At 41.1% G+C, this 12,750-nt stretch overlaps 1 protein-coding gene across 2 annotated transcripts in view; it reads left to right on the forward strand.

The window, feature by feature from the left end:
* LOC130071676 (zinc finger protein 721-like) overlaps window positions 1–12,346 on the forward strand; it is an 85,900-nt gene extending 73,554 nt beyond the window's left edge. For both annotated transcript variants that reach the window (XM_056236534.1, XM_056236535.1), the window contains one exon: window positions 9,601–12,346. In XM_056236534.1, the coding sequence (XP_056092509.1) occupies window positions 9,601–12,110 (2,510 nt within the window). In that variant the 3' untranslated portion in view covers window positions 12,111–12,346. The remainder of the gene's footprint in view (window positions 1–9,600) is intronic.
* Window positions 12,347–12,750: the final 404 nt, after the last annotated feature.

A 12,750-nucleotide genomic window follows, 5' to 3' on the forward strand; every position in this document is an offset into this window, starting at 1 on the left:
CGTGGAGTAGCATAGCGATAATGAATAGGATGACTCCGTTGTGCGATGGAGCGGTGCTTCTCGTCTGGTGTGTGACCACTTTAACAGTGTGAATCTCTTCAATTTGAAAAGTTAAAATTAGCAATAAGCAGTTCTACAAAAGGCAGCAATGTTGTTATTCAGTTTGAGGCAGCCTAATGTTGATTCAATTCAGTTTAATCCCAGTGTTGATGTTGCAAAATGAGATTAATCTGTAAAGCAGATCTACAGAAACGATAATGCCATCATCCAGCCTAATTCAGTTCGACTTTTGTTATCATCCGATGATGTCAGTCAGTGTGGTCATATTGATATATTACTGAAACCGAAGTGTCTTTCAGACCCCAACTAAGCAAGCCAGTGTTGTTTAGTTCAGATCAATAACAGGATTCAAGATTCAGGGCTTATATTAAGCCAGGATTAGGCATTAGTTTAAATAGGAGATTCAAGTAGCTGTTATAAACGTGCCTTAAAAAACTACTGCATACAGAAATGCTTTCACACTAGAAACGAACCAAATCTTTGTTCAGTTTGATCCGGACCGAGACCACCTCTTTTCGTCGGACCAAATTTCATCTGTTTGGTCCGGACCGTGGTCCGGGGTAGGTTTCACACCTGTAATTTTGATTCGGACCAAACTGAAAAGTCAGAAAGTCCGGACCAAACAAGGTAGGTGTGAAAGGGCCCTAATTTGCTTTTACGATGACGCTACTGCTTTTCAACTGGTCAGTCAAGACTCAACTCGAGTCTCTCTACAACTTGAGTCAAAACCTCCAGTAATTCCTCATGAGCAGGGTAGAGGAATGGCATTTCCTTGAATTTCCCTGGCTTGCCACATCCAAAATACCCAACACCGGGCCTTTGTTCCGATCAGAAGAAACTGCTTGGGGCCTTCTGGGTCTGAAACAAAGGCTTCAGGATTGGCTGGTGAGAACTGAGAAAAAGCAGAGCACATGACGATCGCCAACTCCATTTGTGACCCCCATGATCTGATCTACCGCAAACCACGGGGAACTCAAGCCTGGCTGCTCTCTTCAGATAAAATAGCAAAGCGGGAGTGACAGAACAGTCTCAGAGAGACGTTCACAATGCATGCAGCCAGCCCACTTAAATGCTGACTGTGCATGCTCCGCAAAAAAACAACACAAAAGTCGTGTGAATCACCAGCCGTAATATAGAGCGGACTTGGAGACACATACTTACTGAATTTTTTGCTTGCCATCTTTCCAACCTTTTTTTCTTTTGACAAACAATCAATAAACAAGACTGACGATTAGAGATGTTCCGATACCATTCTTTCCCTCCCGATACCGATTCCGATACTCGTGCTGTGGGTATCGGCCGATACCGAGTACCGATACCGATACTCGTGCTGTGGGTATCGGCCGATACCGAGTACCGATACCGATACCAGTGTGTTAAAAAAAAAAGAGAAAAAGATCATACTACACCTGCATGACTGTGATATGATTATCATTGTGGTAAGGCCTGGCTCAGGTTAAACCCTTTGTAAAAGATGAATGAATACAGCAAATGAAATCCATTTATTTTTAAATTTATTTTTAAATAGAACAGTATAAACAGTAGTGCAACAGAAACTTCACTAAATAAATATAGGATTAATTTTTTTTTAATTAAAGTGCAGCCACAATATTGTAAAATAAAGGCATTTCAATTTTTAAATAGAACAGTATAAAACAGTAGTGCAACTTAACTAAATAAATATAGGAATAATACATTTTTTTTAATTAAAGTGCAGCCACAATATTGTAAAATAAAGGCATTTCAATTTTTAAATAGAACAGTTTAAAACAGTAGTGCTGTGCAACAGCAACTTTAATGATTTCTTCAAAAAAATGAAAGTGCAGCAGCCATTATGTACTAAAATAAAAAGGCATTTAAATCTTTAAATAGTGCAGTATTTAACAATAGTGCAACACCAACCTATAAAGTAAACAAACAAAAAAATTCAAATCAAAAGAGCAGCAGCTACACAGTTAACAAAAAATACTTTAAAACAAGTAGGCTACACATTGCAGTAGCATTTTAGCAATATAGTATTGCTCATAATTTCAAGAGCAAAGGCAGATTCTTCTTCAGGAAGATGAGCATTTCTGCCCTCTCTCCTCCTAGCCTGTTCCTTCTTGGATCAATAATGTTGGACGCTGCACTGAACAGTCTCTCACTGTCAACACTGGTACAAGGAGCACAGAGAAACTTTGCAGCAGTGGCAGCCAGGGTGGGAAACCGAATTTGGTTGACTCCCCAGTAGTGGAATGGACTGTCTGAGCGTGGGACTGTTTGCTCTGTCAAATATGTCTGTATTTGAACTTGTGTGCTTGTGCTACTTGCCCCACATTCCTCATCATGCTCCTGCAGGATTTCCTCAAACAGGCCTTTCAAGCTGCTCTTTCTGCTGCTGCTGCTGCTGCTGTCTGGCTGTGCTTCCATACGTGGGGCTTTATGGGGGGTTTCTGGCACTGTCTCTGCTCCCTCAGGTGTGGTCCTGCTCAATAACACCTCCATCTTCTCCACCTCTCGGGTCAGAGCATCCTTGGCATGCTTGATGCTGTCTGCTCCTGTGAAGTATCTAAAAACAATGAAAAATAATAAATAAATGTCTCTTATTGTGTAAAATAAACAAATAAACAACCTCCTACATAGTAGCTTTTGTGGTAACATATTGATGCAATACTGCCCTACAAAGGCTAAGTGCAGTAACTACGCCACCATTGAAACTGAGAAAAATGCCTCTAAAGTTTTCATACTGGCCAGTCCAACATGTAGCAGGTCCAATAGTGTTGATACTTTCAATTAATACCTTTTTAGGAAGGAAAATTATATATATATAAAAAAAGACCAATGATATGACCTTTGACCCCAAAAATGTAGATACTGCACTCTGCCTTTGAATTACCTTGATCAACTAGAGCACTATTACAAAAGCAAAGTGCAGTATCTACAATTTAGATGTGTTCAGACTTCCACATTTTTGTATTCCTTATGTCTTTTAATCTGTTTTGTGGTTTGTTGATAGATGTTTATAATAGGTTGAGAGTATTGAAATTGCTTGTGAACTTCAATAATTATTTTTTGTCCTAATGTCCCTGTCACTTCGCAGTCCTAAACATTTTTTTGTCATCAACATTGTCATTTTTCCAAACATCCTTAACATTTTACACACAATCAATGGTATTTTGGTTTGTGGATTTTCATTTTAATAGAAAATTCATTCATTAAATTTTATTATATCAATATATCAGAAAAAGTAAACTTAGCCTATGCGTTTGCATGAGAAAAAAGTTATGTTGTTGCATGAGATCGTGTGCCCTGGGTCACGGTCAGTGACTTGAGACCCGCCCCTCTGGCTGTCAGTGACATTTAATTTATTATAATTTTATCCTACAGTGACAACTGCAAAGCACATATTGGAAACGTAGCCTATCTACACAGAAAAAAATACTCTTGCCAATTAAATCCCAGCCTAGATCTAACCGTTAATTATTAACGTCAAAATAAGTGACTGCCAATGTAATCATTGAGAGTAGAAGATATGAACGGAAAAAGTCGACTGATCTTGATGGTTATTTCGCAACCCATGACTTTCAGCTTGAACTTCATTGGCTATCAATTAAACAACGCGAAATTTTACCTAAACCATGTGATGTAGCGTTTGTAATGAGAAGTAAACAACCAAGATAAAGTGACATTTAATTCAAGACCGTCCTTGCGGCTGCAGGTGCTACACGGCTCTCCTCAGGAGATCGGCTAGCACTAGAATGCTAAACTAACAGTGACTTTGCTCCAGTCGACTAACTAAATGTAATCTTGTTAACTTCACAACAATTGGACTAGCTGCCTGAAACGAAAATAGCTTAAGAAGAAATGAAGGCAAGAAACAGAACAGTGACGGGATCGTATTTGGATTATGACAGCATTTCCAGACTGGATAGATGTTACAGTCTTCAAGGGAGCAGGTAGGCTAAAATGGTTTAATATGCTAGCGGCTCGCTATTAAACCGGCTTATGATAATAAATAGATTTAGATGTTATTTGACTGGTTAGTTGTTCATATGTTATCCATCTTCCTACCGTTGTTTGGATACTTGCGTTTCAAAGCAAGTTCCACCATGGTTTTTCCTCGGGATTGTGCCATGATATTTGTGTCAGTTTTACCATATAGCCTATTTCTAGCAGCTATCGTGTTTGTGGTGTGTGTGATGGAATGTTTTGGATGGGGCTACTAAGCAGACCGCAGTATCTGCGTCAAAGCCAGGTAAACACAGGCAGAACGTAGTATCTACACTTACTGCGGTTAGCCTCGGTATTAGGTTGGATTTCGTAGTTACTGCAAATTTGACATAGTGATTTCTCTAAAACGGGACCCAGTTGGACCAAGAGCTTTTGTCACAAGACAAAGGAGGTGTTATGAAGCCCATTTTCAGTCTAAACTCAATTTTGACCAAATATGTAGTTACTGCACTTTGCCTTTGTAGGGCAGAATAGTAATCAATAATAATGCAATTTCTAGTTATCCAAAACACCATTTCAAAATTTTGTTTATAATATAGACATTTGAAAAAAATTAGACATACCTGTCTTTGAATCGTGGATCTAAAAGAGTGGCAACTGCATACAAGGGCTCATTCTCGATGGTCTTGAATCTTTTCTGGTCAGCCTCAAGAAGGGTTGTTTTCATGGTTTTTATACCCGTGTCCCCCTCGTTCTCCCGAGCAAGCAGGCGTTTCAGCACTGTGACTGAGGGGATGACTTCAGCTGCAGAAGAGGTGGAGGAGCTAATCTGTCTGGTCAGTTCTTCAAATGGTGCCAGAACAGTGATCGTTTTCTCCAGTAAAGCCCACTGGTTAGCCGTAAGGGTCACTGGTAGGTCGTGGTCAGCTCCATATGCTGAAATTGACCGCTTCTGCCTCAGTAAACTCTCAACCATATAGTAGCTACTGTTCCACCTCGTTGCTACGTCTTGTTGCAGACGTTTGGTGGGCATTTGGAGATCTTTTTGGATATCCTCCAGGCGTGTAGTAGCCAGTGGCGAGTGTTTGAAATGCGCGACTATCTTCCTACCATTTGCCAGTGCATCACTCACACTTCTCTGAAACAGTAGCCCTTCATGCACCGCCAGCTGGAGAGTGTGGGCGAAGCATCCCAAACTTGGTACATCCATCTCGTCCATGGCTTTCTTCATGTTGCTAGCGTTGTCGCGCAAAACAACATGAACGTTGGACTTGGGGATTTTCCACTTTACTAGCATCCTCTCAATTGCTTCGGCAATTAATGTGCCAGTATGTGACCCTCGGAACTCGTTGGCGTGCAGCACCGCACTTTGAGGGGTAAATGTTGACTCTCTGTCCACCCAGTGTGACGTTAAACTTAGCAAAGACATGGGGCACACGTCGGAGCTCCAAATGTCCGTGGTAAAGCTGATTCTATGCACGTCTTTCAGCATACACAAAATGTGTTCACTAACTGTCTCATATAATTTGGGTAGCGCAGTTTCGGAGATATATTTACGACCTGGCAAACAGTACCTTGGCTCCAAATGCTCCACTAAGCGGCGAAATCCCACGTTTTCGACGACAGACAGGGGTTGGTCATCCAGGACAATAAACTCCAAAATTTTGTCGGTTATCTTTGTTGCTTTTTGGCTGTCTTTGGGGAATTTATCTCGTCGCTGGAAGGCAGTTTCCAGAGTTTGCTGCTGCAGTTCGTCTTTCTTTTTACCCTTAGCTTTAGTAAATTCGTCGTGCTCTTTAGCGTGACGCGTCTTCAAATGTTTGATTAAGTTGCTGGTGTTGAAATTTGCAACACTCGTGCCACCCCTCGAAATCGCTTCTTTGCATATGTTGCATGTCGCCGTCTTACTAGTGGGAACATCCACAGTAAAGTACTGCCAAACCGCCGACATGATGCGCTAAAGTTAGCTCCTGGAGGCGTCACGTGATCAATTCTTCTTCGCCCCTCTAATACAGCAGCTGCTGATGGCAGCACAGCGCAACTGTTTTAAGAGCGACGAAGAAGAACTGTGTCAGAGCTAACGGAGCTAACCAGTAAATAGATTCCTATTTCTAATAAATTACGTGGTATCGGATCGGTGCCTGGACTCCAGTACTCGCCGATACCGATGCCCGCATTTTCGGCAGTATCGGAGGCATTTCCGATACTGGTATCGGAATCGGAACAACTCTACTGACGATTCCACATATGGCGCAATCCTAGAAACGAAGATGATGATATTCAATGCAGGGTCCATTTTATAGTCATGTGACAGACCATTTCACGCCATATCATTATCGGCAGCCAATAGAATTGGCGTGATTTCACATGTGCTTCCGAGCCCGTTTATGCGGAAGCTTCCCCGGTTCCCTTTTGAAGAAAGTCAACGCTAAATTGCGCACAGACGAATGCCAAGAGCGCTCTTCACAAAGTGCACATGAGCATTTAAAAGCAGCCGTTTGTCCACTTGATCATTCACGTTCCACTCATGTACAGCTCACCGGAAATACACCATTCGCTCAAATTCCACTCCGACAATAATAATAACGGTTTGTTGTGAACTTTTTCTTCTAAAGTGTAGGAAACTCAGAAGCGAAGACCAGGAGACTCTGAAGTATCTTTTCAAGCAGGATTCTTTATTGCTGTTGCATCGCTGTAGTCTGCTTTGTCCAAAAATCTTAGCCAAGTCTAACTAAGGCAGTATACATTGTAGTTTATTGGTGCGTTCTATTATAGCCAACGAACCGACTCGGACCTCGGATATGACGTCACGTCCAGACTTCAAGCGTTCTATTATGTTTTGCGCGTCCGAGTCGGAGAAAAAAATGGACGCCACCCGTTGTAATGGTAGCACTGGCCGAGTACCAGGCGCTCCAAAATAAGTATGTGCTTCACCTTACAGAACACCGAGGAGAAGAACTTGAAAAACATGAAATAAAGTGAACATTTTCAAGTTCATGTTAATCTTCTGTTAGCAACGCTAGCAACGTAGTAATTGCACTCACAACAACCGATTCCCATACCTACAGGGGACGCAGTAATACGAGTGATTATAATCGTCATTTAAAATACCAAAGCGGTTCAAAAACAATGAAAACAATTCATACTAACAAGTCACACAGGGCGCAGCCATCTTGAATTCCGAAACGGAATTCTTGCTCGGTGTCCTCACGGTTGTCCGACGTCCGAGAGGAGAAATCCGAGGAAAGGGGGCGTGTTGCTACGCAACGTCTGTCTTCCGATTCGGATCTCCGAGACGGATAAATAATTGAACGCACCCTTTATACATTTCAAGGGGGTGGGATTACATGGAGGTGGAGACCCTCTGAAACAAAGCATATGTAAATGAGGTATACAGGTTTTGGAACCTGCTCAGCATGTTGTCTTCACCCGGTGAGACACGAGAACAGGAAAGGCATGGCCTTCTCGTACTGAGAAGGGACAGTAAGGAATACCCCACTGGGAACCCCTACTGTTTGCAGAGATTTCCTGGTCTCATCATTTATAAACTTTCTCAATATAAAATACTATTGTATTGGAAATCTAAATTGAACATTTAAATAAATTTGTAATCCTACAGGTTCAATACGCATACGTCTATCGTTACACTCCTAATATTTACATATTCGTCTAAACGGGATTCTCATCTGTCGGGATGTTTGTTACTAGTACAGGTCCTTCTAAAAAAATTACCATATTGTGATAAAGTTAATTATTTTCCATTATGTAATGATAAAAATTAAACTTTCATATATTTTAGATTCATTGCACACCAACTGTAATATTTCAGGTCTTTTATTGTTTTAATACTGATGATTTTGGCATACAGCTCATGAAAACCCAAAATTCCTGTCTAAAAAAATGAGCATATCATGAAAAGGGTCTCTAAACAAGCTATTAACCTAATCATCTGAATCAACTAATTAACTCTAAACACCTGCAAAAGATTCCTGAGGCTTTTAAAAACTCCTAGCCTGTTTCATTACTCAAAACTGCAATCATGGGTAAGACTGCCGACCTGACTGCTGTCCAGAAGGCCATCATTGACACCCTCAAGCAAGAGGGTAAGACAGAAAGAAATTTCTGAACAAATAGGCTGTTCCCAGAGTGCTGTATCAAGGCACCTCAGTGGGAAGTCTGTGGGAAGGAAAAAGTGTGGCAAAAAACGCTGCACAACGAGAAGAGGTGACCGGACCCTGAGGAAGATTGTGGAGAAGGACCGATTCCAGACCTTGGGGGACCTGCGGAAGCAGTGGACTGAGTCTGGAGTAGAAACATCCAGAGCCACCGTGCACAGGCGTGTGCAGGAAATGGGCTACAGGTGCCGCATTCCCCAGGTCAAGCCACTTTTGAACCAGAAACAGCGGCAGAAGCGCCTGACCTGGGCTACAGAGAAGCAGCACTGGACTGTTGCTCAGTTTTGCATGTCATTCGGAAATCAAGGTGCCAGAGTCTGGAGGAAGACTGGGGAGAAGGAAATGCCAAAATGCCTGAAGTCCAGTGTCAAGTACCCACAGTCAGTGATGGTCTGGGGTGCCATGTCAGCTGCTGGTGTTGGTGCACTGTGTTTTATTAAGGACAGGGTCAATGCAGCTAGCTATCAGGAGATTTTGGAGCACTTCATTCTTCCATCTGCTGAAAAGCTTTATGGAGATGAAGATTTCATTTTTTCAGCACGACCTGGCACCTGCTCACAGTGCCAAAACCACGGGTAAATGGTTTACTGACCATGGTATTACTGTGCTCAATTGGCCTGCCAGCTCTCCTGACCTGAACCCCATAGAGAATCTGTGGGATATTGTGAAGAGAAAGTTGAGAGACGCAAAACCCAACACTCTGGATGAGCTTAAGGCTGCTATCGAAGCATCCTGGGCCTCCATAACACCTCAGCAGTGCCACAGGCTGATTGCCTCCATGCCACGCCGCACTGAAGCATTTCTGCAAAAGGATTCCCGACCAAGTATTGACTATTGAGAGCATAACTGAACATAATTATTTGAAGGTTGACTTTTTTTTTTGTATTAAAAACACTTCTGTTATTGGTCGGATGAAATATGCTAATTTTTTGAGACAGGAATTTTGGGTTTTCATGAGCTGTATGCCAAAATCATCAGTATTAAAACAATAAAAGACCTGAAATATTTCAGTTGGTGTGCAATGAATCTAAAATATATGAAAGTTTAATTTTTATCATTACATTATGGAAAATAATGAACTTTATCACAATATGATAATTTTTTGAGAAGGACCTGTATAGCGCTGCGACAGTATTTCAAACCTTGCTGTAAGTATACCACAAAATGAATCTTTGCAAACTCAGTTTCTCCACACTCCCTTTCAATTTATTCTCCTCCTTCGTTCTTAGCCTAAATGCCCAGTACAAACATCAAAGTTAAGTATAAGTTTCACAACTTCATTAAAACAATATTTGAGAGAATCTTAAGAAAGGCGCTCTCTACTCCGGAGGAAATATTTCCGCTTCACTCACTCTGATACATGTTGTTGGTTTTGATGTTTAACATGTCTAAATGTTTTTGATGTCTTTTTTAATTACTTTTTTTTTTGCCTTAGAACTTATGGCGCTGAAAGAGGAGAGTGAAGAACTGAATGAAATGGAAAATAAAGATCAGAGGCCTTTCTCCTGCCAACAGTGTGGGAAAAGTTTCAAGCGAAAAAGTAATCTTAATTACCACATGAAAGTTCACACTGGAGAGAGCCCTTTCACTTGCCAACAGTGTGGAATAAGTTTCACTCAAATAGGAAGCCTTAACAGGCACATGAGAATTCACTCCGGAGAGAAACCTTATTCATGCCCTCAGTGTGGACAGAGTTTCTATCAACAGGGAAACCTTAAAATCCACATGAGAATTCACACTGGAGAAAAGCCGTACACATGCCCTCAGTGTGGACAGAGTTTCTATCAACATGGAAACTTTAAAGTCCACATGAGAATTCACACTGGAGAGAGCCCTTTTACCTGCCAACAGTGTGGAAAAAAGTTCAACCGCAAAGGAAACCTTAATTATCACATGAGAATTCACACCGGAGAGAAGCCTTCCATATCACATCAGAGTGGGAAGAGTATCAATCAAGATGTAAACCTTAAAGTCCACATTAAAAATAATAATATGGGAGGGAGTCATTTTACCTGCCAACATTGTGGAATAGGTTTCAGTCAAAAAGGAATCCTTAATAGGCACATGAAAATTCACACCGGAGATACATCTTTTTCATGCACTCAGTGTGGAAAGAGATTTGATCATCGTGGAAACCTTAATGTCCACATGAGAACTCACACTGGAGAGAAGCCTTTTACCTGTAAACAGTGTGGAAAAAGTTTCAACCGAAAAGGAAACCTAAATTACCACATGAGAATTCACTCTGGAGAGAAACCTTTCACCTGCTCTCAATGTGGAAAGAGTTTCTACCAACAGGGAAACCTTAAAAGCCACATGGAAATGCACACTAAAGAGAAGCCTTACACATCCCCTCAGTGTGAAAAGAGATTTGATGAACATGGAAACCTTAAAGTCCACATGAGAAATCACACCACAAAAAGGCCTTTCACCTGCCAACAGTGTGGGAAAAGTTTCAACCGAAAAGGAAACCTTAATTACCACATGAAAGTTCACACTGGAGAGAGCCCTTTCACCTGCAAACAGTGTGGAAAAAGATTCACTCAAATAGGAAGCCTTAACAGGCACATTAGACTTCACACTGGAGTGAAGCCTTACAAATGCCCTCAGTGTGGAAAGAGTTTCTATCAACATGGACACCTTAAACTCCACATGAGACTTCACACGGGAGAGAAGCCTTTTACCTGTGAACAGTGTGGAAAAAGTTTTACTCAAAAAGGAATCCTTAACAGGCACATGAGAATTCACTCCAGAGGGAAACCTTATTCATGCCCTCAGTGTGGAAAGAGTTTCTATCAACATGGACACCTTAAAGTCCACATGAGACTTCACACTGGAGAGAAGCCTTATAAATGCTCTCAGTGTGGAATGAGTTTCTATCAACATGGAAACCTTACAGTCCACATGAGAACTCACACTGGAGAGAAGCCTTTTACATGTGAACAGTGTGGAAAAAATTTCAACCGAAAAGGAAACCTTAATTACCACATGAAAGTTCACACTAGAGAGAGCCCTTTCACCTGCCAACAGTGTGGAAAAATTTTTACTCAAAAAGGAATCCTTAACAGGCACATGAGAATTCACTCTGGAGAGAAACCTTATTCATGCCCTCAGTGCGGACAGAGTTTCTATCAACATGGAAACCTTAAAGTCCACATAAGAAATCACACCCCAAACAGGCCTTTCACCTGCCAACAGTGTGGGAAAAGTTTCAAACGAAAAGGAAACCTTAATTACCACATGAAAGTTCACACTGGAGAGAGCCCTTTCACCTGCCAACAGTGTGGAATAAGTTTCACTCAAATAGGAAGCCTTAACAGGCACATTAGACTTCACACTGGAGAGAAGCCTTACAAATGCCCTCAGTGCGGACAGAGTTTCTATCAACATGGAAACCTTAAAGTCCACATGAGACTTCACACGGGAGAAAAGTCTTACAAATGCCAACAGTGTGGAAAGAGTTTCTTTCAACATGGAAACCTTAAAGTCCACATGAGAACTCACACAGGAGAGAAGCCTTTTACCTGTGAACAGTGTGGAAAAAGTTTCAACCGAAAAGGAAACCTTAATTACCACATGAAAGTTCACACCAGAGAGAGCCCTTTCACCTGCCAACAGTGTGGAAAAAGTTTCACTCGAAAAGGAATCCTTAACAGGCACATGAGAATTCACTCCGGAGAGAAACCTTATTCATGTCCTCAGTGTGGAAAGAGTTTCGATCAACATGGAAACCTTAAAGTCCACATGAGAATTCACACTGGAGAGAAGCCTTACAAATGCCCTCAGTGTGGAAAGAGATTTGATCAACATGGAAACTTTAAGGTTCACATTAGAATTCACAGTGGAGAGAGTCCTTTTACCTGCCAACAGTGTGGAAAGAGTTTCAACCGAAAAGGAAACCTTAAATATCACATGAAAATTCACACTAGAAACAAAGAGTTCTGATCAACAAGCAAACCTTGAAGTTTACATGAGAAGACACACTGGAGAGAAGCATTTTATCTGCCAACATTGTTGAAGAACTGGTGGAAGTTTCAACCGGAAAGGAGTTATTAACCCCTTTAGGTTCAAAGATCGAAGCTGTCCCCAGATTTTTGTTGTTTAACATTCACCTCACGTTAAAACATCAGACTCTTACTTGATCTGGGCAAATTGAGTATCATTAGAAAGATTAAAGACTTTAGATATTTGACCACTGTTTATGAAAAAACTGGGTTGCAGTCAAATTAATTTCTTAATTTCTGTCAGGAGTGCAGAATTTTTTCTGTAACAACAATTACAATCTGTAATTTTTTATACTTTGAATAGAATCATTTTGTTCTTTCATATTCACTTACGTCTGCTCTGGTTTATTTGTGTTCACCTAGCTTCAATGAACAGCGTCAGTTAATATTGATTTTTCACATGCCTGGAAAATATTTCGTCATACAGAATACCATTTCTATTCATTTTACTCTGAGTTTTGCAATCTGAAGAGCTAAAACAGTGTACACAGCGATGTCTGTCTCTCCTGTTCCTGGTTTGTGTCAGATATGATCTCAGCGCTCTCTCATTTAGTGTAGAGTTATCAATCATCTTACATTAC

The sequence above is a fragment of the Rhinichthys klamathensis genome, unplaced genomic scaffold, assembly GCF_029890125.1.
Source record: "Rhinichthys klamathensis goyatoka isolate OS25496 unplaced genomic scaffold, OSU_Roscu_1.1 h1tg000452l_1, whole genome shotgun sequence".
Taxonomy (NCBI): domain Eukaryota; kingdom Metazoa; phylum Chordata; class Actinopteri; order Cypriniformes; family Leuciscidae; genus Rhinichthys; species Rhinichthys klamathensis.